This window comes from Telmatherina bonti (assembly GCF_933228915.1).
Source record: "Telmatherina bonti genome assembly, chromosome: 20".
In the NCBI taxonomy this organism is placed as follows: Eukaryota; Metazoa; Chordata; class Actinopteri; order Atheriniformes; family Telmatherinidae; genus Telmatherina; species Telmatherina bonti.
In genome coordinates, this window is record NC_136618.1 from 21,371,090 (window position 1) to 21,386,772 (window position 15,683).

Below are 15,683 nucleotides of genomic sequence, written 5' to 3' on the forward strand. Positions count from 1 at the left end.
AAACTCATCAATATTTCATAGTGCATCAAATACATAGACTGACTAAATAAGAATTATTCTTTTTTCGTTTTAGTTTCCACAAGTAAAGATGCACTTAACTTAAATCTACGTCTAATTAATTTGAAACAATTTCTTCCTTCTTTATATTTGATGACCCTAATTGTAAGAGAATTATCACGTAAAGGTACAACAGAGTAAAAAGTCACTGCATCTATTGTACGTAGTGAACAGTGTAGATTCACTCCCATATCCATGCACATATGGGCCTTTCATCAGTTTCAGAGATAACTAACAGTTGGTTTCTATTATAAGATATGTATGAATTGGCTTGAAATTATGTGTACTTTGATTTGTGTATGTAAAGTGCCCTGTGACAACATTGTTGTGAAATAGCGATATACAAATAAAGCTGAATTGAATTAATGAATATCTGAGGAGTCTTGTAATATGGGGAAAAAAAATCCTTTCATAACGTGGTAAAAACCTTTCAACACATCGCTTCATCCAACAAATATATAGGAAATTTCTCCCCAAAGACTTTTCACATTTTGGTAAATATACAAACTATATTCATGAATTAAAATTTTTTTTTTTTTTTTTTATAATAATCTGTATCCTTTACTTGTGAAAACCTTCAGGCTATGTTATACTCAGGTATTCCTTCAGTTTTTTGTGTCAAACGGTCACTGCAGCGTAAAGGAAAATAAAAACAAACTATATGTATGTATATAAATGATTAAGTTAATGAAGTATAAAACATTTAGTTTCAGGTCATTTTGCATTGATGTCCAAATTGCACAGCTTGGATTTGGTTCATGATTTCTTCTTCCCACAAGCAATGAAATCCACCAATTAAAAACCAATGCAAATACCAAACAACACTGTGGGTTCCCTTTTATTCTTAAAATTTTATGTACAAGTGTGACTGATTTTTTTTTCCAAATGTACATTCAGTATAGAAAGTTTATATACGTAATATTACATTGAACATTTCACAAATTGCACTAGTCTTTCACATAGATTCATAATCAGAGTCAAAGTCATTCGTCATGTCAGCAGAAGCTCATTTCCGGTGGCTATGTTTCACTCATAAATATTCTAGTGCTTTTTGCATTCTGGGGGGGAAAACTACTTTAAAAAGTATGAGGCAGGCAAAAAGAATAGCCTTCAGAGAGAGCGAGCAGAATGAAGCATGAAGAAGAGCAGAGGAATAACAAGCTAGACATCAGGAGGGCAGATTTGTGTTATGAATGAACAAAACCAGACACGTCGGCATCAATCTGAGTGTTAAAGCAACATTTCTGTGGGAAAACTGGACTGTGAAATGATGCATATCATTTTATCATTTCCTATGTTGTTATTTTGCTTTTTAATCTTATAATCCATGTACAAATTTGTTAATGACACATTTATGAAAGAAGTGGACAGGTCCAGGGCACAAATGAGGCTTAAAACCCTCAGATGAATGGTGGGTTTCAGTGTAACCAGATAGAATGGAGAAATACTATGAATAAAGGAGACAATTTCCCAACAAGCCTTGATCTTCTCATATTTCAGAGAAAAAAAAATTAGAGTAAAAAATATATTCATAGAAAAAGTAAACGTTTTTGTCACTGGAAGAAACAAGAAAATTAGCACAGAAACAAAAATATGGTCATCCTTTAAAACAAAGAATCGAAGACTTGAGTGTCATTTGTTAATGGGTAGGGAGGGTGAGATGCTGCAGGAGGTGTTGCAGAAATTTTGGTGATGGCCCGCTCTCCCATTTTCTTCTTTCTCCTTCCCCTCTTCTTGGGAGCTGAACAGTCCCTCTCTGAGCTGCGGCTGTGAGGCTGCAGGGCAGTCTGGGTGCCTGAGCGTGACCATGTAGGGGGGGGGGCCTTCAGCCTTGGTCTCCAATGTCGTTGTCGACAGGGGGTGGGACATTGGGCATTACTGTGGTGCCAGTTCCTGCTGTAAGGTAACCTGCAACTCCTGGACCTAAAAACAAGAGTGGGATGGGTAAGTGACAGCCTAGATGTGACTTAACAGGATAGTTAGTGCGCTACTGGTGAGCTACAATGAAAGACTAAACTAGGGTGGGTGTCCACACCAGTGAGTGGAGAGAATATGCATCTGTCAAGATAAGAGTGCGACCATGTTTTTCTAGAGCGTGTTTTTTGTTGTGAGTCCACTAACATTTGGTGAAAATGTATTTGCTTTTGAGAAAACAAATACATTACTTGACTGGTTGATGTCACACGCGTAGCTAAATCAAGCCATTATTACAGCTTCAAGGAAAGCTTTGGATTGCTCTTCAGTCACCATTTCTGAGAAGTTATGTCTATTTTAGATGTTGGAAAAACAAATCTGAGCAGTTTTAGAAGGAATTCATTAAATTAATTTTGATCAACACTTCACTGAATTAACGAAAAGATGAAAACCAAGTATGAAATATGTTTTTTTGAAATCTGAAATTTTGGAACTTGTGATTCCCACCTGGGCCCATTTGAGTCCAAGTGGTGACATGTAAGACTTATTCAAGTTCCAACCTCGTAAATAGATGTTGCAATTATATGCATTTTGAAAATCCATGCATGTACGACTGACTAACTTTGCCACAACAAAAACTATGAAAAAACTGTACCAACCCCCGCCCCCACAAAACAATTAAAATAAAAAAAACAGTGTTTAAATAATCACTAAAAGACATGAACTAGTTTGCGTGTATGACAGGGTGATGGTTGCCGCAGTCTTCAGATTTATAACTAGATGTATGAGGGGAGGGGGACTGGTGGTTGTAGAAATCCTGTCTCTTCCAGAAACAACATCTAATGGTGTGTTCAAGTTGTTCCCAGAACTTCAAACTCAAAACCTTTTTTTTTTTTTTTTTTTGCCAGAAATGACGAAGCAATTTTGGGTATCTGAGCTGGGAACCCTTGAGTCTCAGAGGACCTCAAGCTTCCAGATTTAAAGATGGCTGCACCTAGTACTGCTTGTTGCATTGCATTATCTTTATTAAAATTCTTTGTAATATATTTTGTGTCCATCAAGTTTCCGCTGTAAACAGAAGTGATTTATTTTTATCCATAATTATGTTGCAGTGGCTTCCTCAATATATTTGCTTTATTAATCATAATCACCAAACATTGCTGGTGCTTACTTGGTGCACGTTTTTACAATAGGTTTTTGATTTTTTTTGTACAAATTTGCTATGCTGGAGGCATCGACTGGAAACATCTGGTAATGGCGTCACCTCCTCTCAGTCGCTTGGAATTCCGAGACAATGAACGCACCACAATATTATTGGCTGTGACTATTAATGATATGGAGTTGGTAACACTCAGATAAAAATACTGCAACTTCAGCAAGGACATGAGCAAGACAACTGTATTTACTCAGGTATTTAACCATTAAGACAGAATTTTTACTCTGATGAAGATGGTTTGTTTATTAAACCTGCTGTGAAACTAAACTAACTCAATGAGTAAATAACCTGTATGAGGCAGATCTCTCCTTAATCATGGACATGGTCTGAGTTTAAAAAACAAAAAGTCGCCTTAGCAAAGTAAAAATGGCCACCGTGACGGTAAACATCTCACTGTGATGTAGGTTTGTTAAGCTAATTAGCACAAAAAAAATCCTGGTAATGTTTAACTTCTGCTGCAGTGCACTCATTAGGGACGTTTTTTTTTTTTTTCTGCTTTCAACTTATTCTCTGTGCTTCCTTCCCTTTGGCTCTTCCTGGGGGCAGTGTTGGCGAAATCATTATAAAATAAAGACGAATATAAGACAATAAAATTAGGACGTTGGCATATAAACATTACACTGACATGAGTCGCTAAATGTTAGAATTGAAATGAATGAATACGAGGATGACAAGGCGTTTTTAGCAATGCAAGATGAAGAGCTGAGAATGGGAAACAAATATGAAAAAAGGATGGAGATAACGAGGAGGGGAATGATGGAAGGAATCAGGTCAGAGTCTACCTGCATCAGAGCAAAAGAGAGTGGAGGGCTGAGATGGCCCTGCTCTGGAGTCTAGAGCCCGCCTCGCAGTGGGCTGCTGGCGGCCAGGAGAGAGGGAGTGGAGACCCCTGAGGAGGAAATGAGGAGGGCAAACAGGAAGGGAAGGGAAGGGCAGAGCCAGGAAGTCATAGGACGTGGAAAAGGTTTAAGCACAAGTAAGGAATCTGCCAGGAGTTTTTTTTTTTTTTTTTTTTTTAAGGGCAAAGCAAAATATAAAGAATCATCAACAGATCAGGAAGAAGGTGATGAGGACTTACCTTGTTCAACAGTCAAATACTAAAATACTTTGCTTGTATTAGTGTTAGATAGCACTTAAAATAAAAAAATAAAAAAAACACTTTACCTGTCAGATAGCCTGCAGTCTGAGACTCTGAGATGAACAGATCATGTTTCTGGTCTTTGAAGGCACTCCATACTGAAGACCTTGCAAGAATTTCATTCACCTACAAAGAAGTAATTAGACCAATGTTTCAGTTTAGATGAACGAACATGATATCAGCTTAAATATCAATCACCTTCAGTCATGCCGGTAATTCATTCCTACCTGCTCTCCGTACTGTAGACTGCGAGTCATGGACTTGAGAGCTTTTACTATCTGAGCCTTTGTAGCTGCGGGGTTTTCTAACGTCTCCAGGCCGATTCCTTCCAGTAATTTCAGGAGGTATGGAACGAGCTCCACTCTCAGAGCCTGTTAAGTTGATCAGTTAGAAACTTTTCACCAAGGCAACAACAAATATAATGTAGGAAAATTAAGAGGAAAAACGCAAAGCTTACCTGAGCTACTAGTTCTGTCTGTTCTCTCTGGAACATGCGATTGAGAGCTTCACAAGCGAGCCCGGCCATGTCTGCTCGTACTTTCATCCCAGCCATCAGAGGGCCGATCGTCTCCAGGGCAGCCATGGAGCGTACACACAGCTGCACAAAATAAGGCAGCTTTAATTCCTCCATCATACTCTGATCTAGTGTAGAGATTCAACCACGGTTAAGAAAAGTACAAATACTACGAGTAAATGATTCACCACCTCATTGTCTGACAGCACATGGATGAGACGGATGGAGCTTTTGGGCACAGCATTGTTCTTGTGGTTGAGTGCTGCCAGGATGCGAGGCAGATGACCCAGAGGAGGAACCTGATCAGCCAGCTGGGTCTGTGTGCTGAACAGACAAACAGCTGCTGTGGTCACTGTCTCCAGGGCCTCACCCTGAAGGAGAACACAGATATCAGTAAGTAAAAAGCTCCCTCTTCTTTATCTTGGCATATTTACCACATCTGAATGTTTTTGTTTCCCAGTAAGGGAGCTCACATTGGGGTTGTTTTTCTCCAGCAGCTCAGTCAGTGTTTCAAGGATGGACACCAGGAACTCTCGAGGCTTGCGTAGCACCCAGCTAGGCTGTGCAATAAATATACGCAAGAAGACTCCCCCAACTTCAAGCTCGCCCTGTCCGGCTCCGTAAGCGACAGTGAAGTCATCTGGCAGCTGAGGACGCACATAAAGAGTTCATATTCACAAAGAGCTACAGCAATGCTGGAATTAATTCTTGGATATTTCCTACTTACTTTCCAGTTTACATCAGGATTATCCTTCTGTTGTTTAAAGTGCCTGAAAAAACAATGGAAAACATCTCATTAGCCTAAAAGATGGGGTCATGCAACATTTCATCGCCTCAATCGGAACCTCATGATATACATACTCGAGCATCATCTCCCTGACAGTGGTGGACACTTTCTCCCTTGAGCCGTCATTCCAGATGAGCTCAGGGTTTTCGTGCGTTCCCTCAAATATGTGAACAGCTGCTTCAGCGTTGTCTCTCATAGCATCCATAAATACACCCGGAAGAAAACGCATCAGGGTGAGACGCACCTAGTAGAGTATAGAAAACCACAAAGGGTGTGTGAGTTGTGGATATGCAGTGGGGTGGTGTGAATGGTTTGATTTTTTTATTTTTATTTTAATGTTATTTTTATTTTAACTTTATTTTTAATTTTAACAAAATATTTTATTTTGAAGCACCTTTCAAAAAACCCTAAAGACAGTTTACAATTCAAATGAACAGATCAAAATAAACAAATGCAACACAAAAAGGAAATAAATGAAGTAAAGTGCAATACAAATAATAAGAAAAAAACCTGTTATTAAGTAATAAATAAAAAGCTGACCTTTGGTCCAACCAGCTTATCTGAGGTCATTTTGGAGAAGAGCTCTGCTGTCTGAGTGCGAACCTGGGGGTGTGTGCAATTACAGAAGAGGTCCAACAAATAGATGAGAGCGCCTGTAGGAAAAACAAATAGTCATGAGTATTCATTCATATTCATACACACACACACACACACACACACACACACACACACACACACACACACATATATATAAAAAAATAACTCTGACCTTTGGCCATAGCCTCTTTGACAATCTTTGTATTTGAAGTTAGTGCATAGAGGGTTTCCAGCACCAATTGCCTGCCTAAAGAACGCAAAACAGTATATTAATTTAAAGATGAAGAACACCACAAGGTGTGAGGAAAGAAATACTCAGTACATAAAGCTGTAATAAGGATTTTGCATGTCCTTACTAGAAGGAAGTGAGTGCAGGAGCAACAGAAGGTTGGACAACACCAGAGATTCAGCAATGTTGCTCACACAATCCTGGTTTGACGTCACCGTATTCACCACCTGGAGAAAAAACCCAACATGTTCACCATGGAGGGACACTGGAAACCACATTTACTAAGACCTAAAATGAACCATATCTACCTCTAAAACCAGCTGCTGCACTCTGCCAGCTCCGTGAACCCGCAACAAAGAGAAGAGCAGCTTGAAATGTCCGATGCACTCGGATTCTGAGCCTGTAATAAAACGCACAGAGCGCCTTAGAAAAGATCATTAATCTGTATAAATAAGCAGAAGCATTCAGTGTTATGTCTCACCAGGGTTGTTCTTGATAACATTGCGGAGAGCCTCCAAAGCCATCTCAGCAAACCGTAACCTTTCCACATGCTGCTGGGACTCAACCTTGTTGCTCTGACTCATAGCCAGCAGGGTGTGGAGGTACTGAGCCTGGGAGCCAACATAATCCAGAAGACTGGCAGCAAAGGCTTTTGGGAACTGGATTTAAAAATGGTCAAATATATTAATATCAGTTTGTAAAACTTTATACTATAATAACAATAAGAAACAGATTCTGACAACAGCTATGATATTAAAGAATTGTGTTACAAGTAATCTGTAACTTTGTGTTTCAAGCTAATTTAATTTCTTCCAGATGAGTCACCATCTCTGGTAATACGACAAGAAAAGACAAAACCATAACTAAACTGGGTTGAATTGAGTTGGAACACTCACCTCCAGTGGGAACGAAGGTTGCTCATTGTACACTCGGACAAAGATCTCCCCCACTATGAGCTCTTTGCTGTGATCACTGAACACAAACTCTGCACCGAAGCTTTTATCATTTTCTCCCTTTAAAAAGAAACAAAGGAGTTGCACCTGTGAGTAACTCACTCTGAGATCACAGTCTGGAGGCGATCACCAATCACTCTTACTCTCTTGATGTTTCCCTCCTGTTGGCTTTCCAGGAACTCCATTAGCTCAGCTCGTGTCCCATTATTCCAAATCAGGTAAGGATTCTCAGAGTTACTATTCAGCAGCTTTAAGACCTGAACACAAGAAAGGTCCAAATGTACTCCCTGATGATTTGCAAGATGCTGTACTTATGCAATTTTCCCAATTCACCTGTAAACCAACCTCAGCAGGAGATCCTGTTCCCAGCTTCCTCGAGATGTACGGTGTGAGCATGGCCGCTAAGCTCTTGCGGATGGTGGGGTTCTCCGGCGGCATGCCTTCTATGCCATTGGTCTCTGAAACGGGGTTGTTTCCATCTGGGGTGTGCGGTATTTGTGCGTAGCCTCCCAAACGACTGAGTGCCACCAGGCTGATCTTCGCCAAGCTGTTAGCGACTTCCTGTTGGTTTGTGTCCTGGCTTGCCTGCACGCCACTTTCCTCCAGGGTGTAGTCGTAGTTGAAGAGGTGGACCAGGAGGTGCCAAAGCACACCGGCGTGGTACAAATGGGTTTGTAGGAAGAAATCCACGGCGAAGGAGCTGACGCACTGAACTGCGAGGGCAGCAGTCTTTGGGAGACCCTGAGAGAAGGAAGGCAGAAAAATAAAGTACTGTCAAACAAAACAGTCATTTTTGGTGAGTTTGGTTTAAATAAAAATGGATTGCTTCACCTTAATATCACCAGTAAATCTCTATGATTATATTTACTCCATCACTTATTATAATTTAATAAAGTGGAACTTTAAGGAACTTAACATTTTCATTAAAAATCCTCTAAATTATTGATTTAATTATTTTTAACAAACACTTTTAATACAAATTGCCAATATTTCAATAAGACTCTCCTATTCGCCTACAGTCAACATCCTTCCTAATACACAGTAACATGCTAAGAGGAATAAAGTGAACACAGAATGCTAGATGCCGACCTTTCCATAAAACAAAATGTGACACAGGTCCCGGATGATGTTGGGGAGCTCAATGATCTTCTCCCTGCATTCTTCAAACTGGGCTGCAACACTGTAGCACCTACAGATGTGCCCGCACACCTGCAGTGTGAGAAAGTATTGATAGAAAAGTGTTTAATAACTACTTAAAAGCAGTAGAATCGCTAAGAAGAATCACAGCTAGAAGTGATGAAAGTATTTTTTGATTTTACCTGCACAGCCATGTCATCTGGTTTGCTGGATGCAGTTAGCACAGCGACACAGCGAGAAAGAGCCTCTAATAATATCTGAAGAAACAGAATCGCAGTCAGTTATCCTGATGCCCCCAGTACCACTGCAAAGTTGAGACAATGAGCCTTAAGCGCTTGTTAAAATGTGAATACCTCAATGCCGTTCTCACGGCGCAGCTCCTCTGCGTTGAGAGCGGAGCAGTTCACCGTGTGGAAGGCCAGTTCAGTCGCAGCCGGGAGGAGAGGCGATGTTTTCGAGAAGAGCTGCTCATCCTCAGTTTCCATGGTGATTGTTTTGATGAGCATGGGGTATCCTGCATATTTGTAGGGCTCCAGTTCTGTAGTGGTGGTCAAAGCAACAGCAGTATTAGAGGATCCCCAACATAAACTTTCACACACTAATTTTAAGTGTTATCAATTCAAAATATAAACTAGATTCCTTTGGAAAGGAAGACAAAAGTCTATCCATCTACATGCCTTCTTTATGCCGGTTGAACAAGATGCTCTGGGTTTTCAGGATGAGAATGATGTTTTCTGGATCTGGACCATCCACGATTCGGGCGGACTTCGTGCAGAGGAACTCGTAGGCTTTGTTAACTTTTTCAAACATGTCCTGAAAGACAGAACATTATATTAAATTCACAGTTATTCTAAGTTTAATCTACTTTTTTGGTAGGAACGGTGATCATACACACCCTTCCCTCTGGGTTTTTGTCAGGATGGTACTTCTGGGCCAGTCTGAAGTAAGCTTTTCTGATTTTACTCTCCTCATGCCTGAAGGCAAAAACACACCTCTTAATGATAGTAACATTTAATCTCACAGGAGAACAAGTTGTGTACTGTTTCTTATCAACAAAAATGTCTTGTGCTTACTGGCCCTGTCCTTTGGGGAGGTTAAGAACTTCATAAGCTTCATCCACAGACATAGAGGGAGGCTTCTTCTCCACCTCCCTTTTCCATGCTTCAAGGGTGTCTTTAAGTAGCTTCACCTGAGGTGGTAACGACAGCAAAACTTTATTATACTCATAGAACTGTTTAACAGAAAATACAAGCAGGATACCAAAACATAAAGCATACAGCATCTCGAATGGGCCAGTTGGGGAAGCGGGTGGTGTCACACAAATGTCTGAGGTAGTAGATGTTGCAGAAGAGTTCGTTGTCCAGCTGAGGGAAGCTAATGACAGGAATAGGGCAGTATTGGTAGAGAGCTCGCGTGTTGCTCTGCAGCCTGGGGCTGAAGTCAGCAACATGGGCTGCAATCTTCTCTATCATCATCCGCCTGAAGCAAAGAGTTCAAACAGAAATCCAAAAGTTACAATTCATTCCAAAACAGATGGCGGATTTCTTACAGATGGACAGGAGAGAAGCCACTTCCCACCTCATCTCACTGCTCCAAATGGCTTCTGGTGTGTCAAATTCTCCAAGGAATATCTCAGAGAAGCGCTCAGCCTCGTAGTTCTCCAGATAGCACACCATGGCTTCGGGCAAGACTGGTCCCAGAACGCTGCGCTGCGCAATGTCCTGACCCTTAGACTGTAGACACAGCACATAACACACCACTCTAACTATTAAAAGAACACTGTGCTCAATGGATTTCATTTGTTTTACACAAGGTGAAAATCCATAAGTGAAAGTATTTTCACCTCCTCTGACTTGAAGGCTTGTTTTAAATGAGTGTACTTCAGGAACCTAAAGGCAAAAAAAAAAAAAAAAAAAAAAAAAAAAATATTATTCACTTGTTTTCGATGCCTTCCTTTGTGTCTACATGTATAATTATACTTTTGTAAAACTGTATATCTTTCTTTTGCATTTAAAACACAAATGTTTTAACTTTTTTTAAAAAAGAAATTGAAAAACACTAAAAGATAATATTTAGACTCCATTAATAAATACACCTGAAAACATTAATAATATATTTATACACAAATGCTATGTCAGTACTTGTGATAGATTTTTACCTTGCGACAGGAAGCACATTGGAGCCTGTGTACATCATGATGAAGAAGAACACCCCCGTTAAATAGAGGCGTTGCAGATTTGGATTGTCCCGCATCACCAGGTACATGAGATTTGCAACTTTCTCCACCAGAATTGGGTCAAAAGTCAACAAAAGCTGAAGGGAATAAAAAGAAAAAGAAACAGCAAATCGTTGTGTGCTACTTAATTTTATCCACTTGAATCTGCACAAGTTAAACACGGAAACATTTTACTAAAACCATAATTACCTGGACAATGTGTGGGAGACAGGCATTGTCACTGATCATCCTCTTGATCTTAGGTAAAGGACGGATAATGGCATTATCTTGGTCCCTGTGTAAAAGTAAATAATGAGCTCTCTCAATAACCATCTACTGATTTGTTATTCTAAACCAACTAACAAAGCTGGACAAAAAAACAGACAGTAGTTCCTACCTGCTGGGGTAGTAGGAGCACATGGTGATGAGCATATTGAGGATCAGTGTAGCCAGGTCAGACTCGTTCATCACTGCCTGTCCAGAGGCCAGGAGGCACCACTTCAGTTGGGGAATGGCCTGCAGGGGGCGCCAACCGTCCATCCCTTGAGCCCAGCAGCGTGTCTTTGCTGTTAGAACACCTGTACTCCAAAACTCCTGCATCTGGAAAATAAAAATCCAAAAAATAAAACATGTAATTACAAGTTAATAAGACTGTAGGAACCTTTATCTATATTCTCAAACCAATTTAACAGAAAAAAAAAGAAAAAAGAAGAAAACTTTCACCATTTCTGGAAAAACCCTGGAAAACTTCCTACCTCCTCATAACTAAAAGGTCCTCTTCTTTCTTTGTCTGCATTACCAAAGTACCACTCCTTCTCACTCTCCCTCTTCATGTCAGGTGCAGCCTCCAGCACGTTGCTCTGTGGAAATGAAGACATCTGTTTTATACTGCAGAAACATTAGTTAAAAAGAATTTCACATATGTTCACATATTTCACTTGTGTAGGCTCATGGAGAATTCTACCATCTGGCGTTATGTGATTGATTCATACAATTACTCAAGAGCCCCCAGTTTGTACCTGCAGCGGCACAGTAGCTCTGCTGGTATGGAGGTGGGCCAAGGTGAGTAGGTCCACCAAGATGCGTACTCCATTTGAATCCATCACCTCTTTCACATTTTTCTACAGAAGAAAAAATGAATTATTATACAAGGCAAAGAAGAAAAAATAAATGTCATCAAGGTGTGCAAAACTGCTATTATTTATAGCTTGCCTTGTTAAGAATGAGCTTGTTGAGGAAGAGGATGAGCCTGTCTCTTTCCAGCCTGTCTGTACACTATAACAGATATGTATCGTAAATTTCAGTATTCACTGAGACAGAAAAGTGGTTGTAAACATTTGCAGATTTCCCACACGTACCCGATCCAACATGCCCACAATGTATTTTGTGTCTGTGAAAGGGCCGATCTCCTCGTAGCACTTGCCATAGACAATTGCAAGTGCCTGCAGGCACAGGCACTTCATCATGACTTTGGGAGTAAGCAAAAAGCGGTGGTAGAGTTCATTAAAGAACTCATATCTGCAAGCAGACAGGAGGAAGATGAACAATCATTTTAGAACTGGTGCTGAATAGTAACAGAGGTGTAGCTTGTTTGGTGACTGAATTGATGTCTTACGATCTCTTGATGGCACTCGATTCTTCATTTTCATCTTCCTCCAGCAGCAAACGCAGGTAATAATCACCAATCTTTATCTCATCTGAAAGGCACTCATATTTAACCTGCAAAAAAAAAAAAAGACAATGGCTTTGAATGACAATATCTGTGTTAGAATTACACCTGGATGGATACACCGCACTCAGCGGTTTTAAAAAACATCAACACGAACCTCAAATTCCTGGTGGTTCCAGGAGATGACGGTGGCATTGCCCAGCTCGCGGTCCACACTGAACGCACGCATCTCCCCCTCCAAAGCATCCCGCAGCTCCTCTCTCGTTTTAAGGTTCCAGATGAGGTTGGAGCATGCATGGTCGAGTTGGAAGCTTAAAGTAGGAAAGGAAACAGTGAAAAAAAACTGGTATAATTACTTACTATGAGATATGAACTTATAACAGTTTCACTTGTACACTCATTGTCAGACACTGAGCTCCTCAAGAGATACGAGTAAATTCTATAAAATACGAAAAATCTGTGTTTGCATAATTTATTTTGAAACAAAACTAAACCAAAATGAAAAATAAAACATTTGATACTCTAACGATGAATTTGTACCTGTAGTAAAAAAGCTCCCAGTTTGCTTCAATCTTTATCCTCTGCCTTCTCTTTCTCAGGATGACGGGCTTTTGGTTTGGATTCTGTAATCAAATGACAGATCTGTTTAACTGGTGCTGTTTTAGTGATCATTATTCACAGCATTTTCCTCATCATCAGCTTATGGCATGAAGAAATTTGTGAAGTCAAGATGGTGATGACATAAGCATTTTGTAGACAGATTGTTAAGAATGAAACTGATTGTTTAGCTGGAAAACAGAAGACAAAAAAAAAAGAAAAAAACTTTTGAGAATGGTAAAAAAGAGACATGAGGAGAATGAAACAAACACCCAAATGAACATCATCACCATCATACAAACATTAAAATAACAACAACAAACAAACCAAGACAGGGACCCAAAATTGGATCAATTAAGCATTTGGACTATGTGCTTTTAAAATCATGTTGTGCTTCTCAGAACAATAAGCATGCATCACGAATCTTCTTATTCAGTTTGCAAAAAATATGTTGCTTCTTTTAATGACCACTTTTGCTTGCTTGTTCCACCACTGCAGTAGTTTTTCCAGTTTGGTTTCATGATGCAATATAAAAAATAAATCTCCTGCATCATTTACAAACTGTGTTAAGCAACATGAAAAAAGTGCTGCAGAACAGAGGACAGGCTGCTCTGCAAAGGTCTGCCTGGTTATCGTAACTGTACTCCTGTCTCAAAATAAACTGGATCATTATTTATTGATGTCCAAACGCTAAAAGCAGCATCTGAAAGTTACAAATACTCAGTTCAGTTTTGTTATCTCTGCACATGCATTTCAGTTTAAGATTATTGCCTGCACCGTGCTACGTCTATACATCATCTATTTGGTCATTTCTTGGCTGAAGGACAAAGAAAAGGAAGAGACACCTGAGATGTGCCATGAAGATGAAACAATGATTGGTCAGGAGTAGAAAACATGATACGAATCCCAGCAGTCAGTTTTACTCACCAGGTTATTTCTGTCTTGCTGCATTGTTTGACAGAAGGAAACCAGACAAGACAAGGGGAGGGTGGGATAGAGACACACAGAGAGATTATTGTTCCTCAGATCAAACAGAGACGAATCTCAACAAGGATCACCAGTCACTAAACTGAATGTACAGAACTGACATTCATCTCTACATTTTAGACTTAAAAGTTGTTGGATTAGTTTAAAGAGATGCTCTAATCTATTACTAACAAATAATTTTAACAAATGGGAGGATGTGATTAGGGAATATTCAAAGAAAGCAAGCAATTTTGAGTCACTCAAAAGTGCAGCAGGAGTAGGAAAAGAACATATAGATGAAGTTTGGCTGTTAATAGTCTTACTTAAAATCAGAAATGTTTAAGACGAAGAGACACCCAAGAACAAGCAACAGAGAGCCATCAATTTAAGGAAGCGTTTAGATGACTCAACCCTCTCTTGTATTGTCTGTAGGAACAACCCAGATGTTTTCAGGCTAAACCTCAGCATATCCAAACAGGGACTATTTTCATGTAAATACTTTACAACACTTTGTATATCTCACTATAACAGACTGCAAAAACATGAGTGCAACAGAAAAAAACCACCATCAGTCTGATACAAAAAAGAAGCAGAAAAATCTTATGCATCCTGGTAAACAATGCCAGCCCAGCGCCAGGCAGCACCGGAGCATACAATGCTTTCCGAGCAACATAACAGCAGTATACCGCAGTAATGTTCAGTATCAGCTGGAGAAGAAACGGTAGCAGTCAGCAGCAGTGGCAGGAGCTTATATGAGAGATAGCAGTTAAAACATATCTCCTTCCTCACCTCCTTCTGGGCAATGCCCATCTTATCTCTCCAGTGCATCAGCACTATATCAGCTTTCTCCTTTGCAAACTTCTCCACCTCTTTGGCTGCTTTGCCTGCAATCCGCTGCCACTCAGGCACCTTGTTGCGATTTAGTTGGTCCTGCAAGAAGGATGGGTGAAGTTAAAAACAGGAGAAGGTGAATATTTTCACCTCATTCTATGCAACTCTGCAAAAATGTGTTTGTTCGAATACCGTGGCGATTTTCAAGTTGTCACGAATGTGCATTCTGTCGACATCCTTCTCTGGGACAGAGTCAGGGCTGTCCAAGTAGGCCAACAAACCTGTTGGCTACAAGCACAGAGGAGATCAAGACAAATTAAAAACAAGGTACCTCTGATGCCAGAAAAAAGCATGGGCCTGCATCCTTAAGTTGTTGTATCACTGTCATTAACTTGAAAGCTTCTGGCATGAGGACAGGCATCAAATATAGTTTTCAGAGCCTAAACTCTGCTCGTTTGGAGGTGTACCAGGATCCTTTTAAGGAGGTTCATGGCCACAGGGTTCTCTGCTGTCCACAGTCCCACCAGGTGACGACTCAGTTGCCTGATTGACAAACATGAAACACAATCAGCTGAAAGCAATGTACCTTTTTCTGGATAAAGGGTTTACTGAAGTACAAATGTGTAAAAAAGGTGAAAATCCAAAAAGCTACATTAAAGCATTTGTGCATATTTATGAAAGCTGGACCTGTTGGTAAGCATCCGCTGGTCTGTGCTGATGGTGAACAAAGATGTGTGTAGATGCCTGGGCAGAGCACCTTCACTCAAAGCCAACTCTTGCATCTTTGTCGCAATTTCTTTGTCTCCCTCCTAAATTAAAAGAGAGATGAGTTCATTCCTTTAGATGAGTGGTAAGAGAAGAGA

At 40.1% G+C, this 15,683-nt stretch overlaps 1 protein-coding gene across 3 annotated transcripts in view; it reads right to left on the reverse strand.

The window, feature by feature from the left end:
- Positions 1-924: 924 nt before the first annotated feature.
- The window catches only part of dnajc13 (DnaJ heat shock protein family (Hsp40) member C13), a 28,736-nt gene continuing 13,977 nt past the window's right edge, over positions 925-15,683 (reverse strand). Inside the window, exons 17-57 of one of the 3 annotated variants that reach the window (XR_013771757.1) lie at positions 15,508-15,629; positions 15,288-15,363; positions 15,013-15,108; positions 14,779-14,919; positions 13,951-13,968; positions 12,967-13,049; positions 12,584-12,737; positions 12,373-12,476; positions 12,116-12,275; positions 11,970-12,032; positions 11,777-11,878; positions 11,513-11,617; positions 11,155-11,357; positions 10,968-11,052; positions 10,701-10,855; positions 10,386-10,431; positions 10,121-10,275; positions 9,820-10,021; positions 9,616-9,731; positions 9,438-9,516; positions 9,220-9,355; positions 8,896-9,080; positions 8,725-8,799; positions 8,495-8,614; positions 7,751-8,146; positions 7,549-7,662; positions 7,349-7,465; positions 6,934-7,111; positions 6,761-6,852; positions 6,580-6,679; positions 6,396-6,470; positions 6,167-6,279; positions 5,701-5,870; positions 5,567-5,609; positions 5,313-5,486; positions 5,031-5,210; positions 4,783-4,923; positions 4,553-4,696; positions 4,352-4,451; positions 3,970-4,076; positions 1,870-1,980 (exon numbers count right to left, since the gene is read on the reverse strand). Coding sequence is in view for 2 of the 3 variants with exons in the window: in XM_079260265.1 (XP_079116391.1) it covers positions 1,883-1,980; positions 4,352-4,451; positions 4,553-4,696; positions 4,783-4,923; positions 5,031-5,210; positions 5,313-5,486; positions 5,567-5,609; positions 5,701-5,870; positions 6,167-6,279; positions 6,396-6,470; positions 6,580-6,679; positions 6,761-6,852; positions 6,934-7,111; positions 7,349-7,465; positions 7,549-7,662; positions 7,751-8,146; positions 8,495-8,614; positions 8,725-8,799; positions 8,896-9,080; positions 9,220-9,355; positions 9,438-9,516; positions 9,616-9,731; positions 9,820-10,021; positions 10,121-10,275; positions 10,386-10,431; positions 10,701-10,855; positions 10,968-11,052; positions 11,155-11,357; positions 11,513-11,617; positions 11,777-11,878; positions 11,970-12,032; positions 12,116-12,275; positions 12,373-12,476; positions 12,584-12,737; positions 12,967-13,049; positions 13,951-13,968; positions 14,779-14,919; positions 15,013-15,108; positions 15,288-15,363; positions 15,508-15,629 (5,016 nt within the window). In the remaining variant the exon portion in view is untranslated. Of the gene's footprint in view, positions 1,981-3,969; positions 4,077-4,351; positions 4,452-4,552; positions 4,697-4,782; positions 4,924-5,030; positions 5,211-5,312; positions 5,487-5,566; positions 5,610-5,700; positions 5,871-6,166; positions 6,280-6,395; positions 6,471-6,579; positions 6,680-6,760; positions 6,853-6,933; positions 7,112-7,348; positions 7,466-7,548; positions 7,663-7,750; positions 8,147-8,494; positions 8,615-8,724; positions 8,800-8,895; positions 9,081-9,219; positions 9,356-9,437; positions 9,517-9,615; positions 9,732-9,819; positions 10,022-10,120; positions 10,276-10,385; positions 10,432-10,700; positions 10,856-10,967; positions 11,053-11,154; positions 11,358-11,512; positions 11,618-11,776; positions 11,879-11,969; positions 12,033-12,115; positions 12,276-12,372; positions 12,477-12,583; positions 12,738-12,966; positions 13,050-13,950; positions 13,969-14,778; positions 14,920-15,012; positions 15,109-15,287; positions 15,364-15,507; positions 15,630-15,683 lie in introns of all 3 variants that reach the window. The other 2 variants (XM_079260265.1, XM_079260266.1) reach the window with 2 other exon arrangements.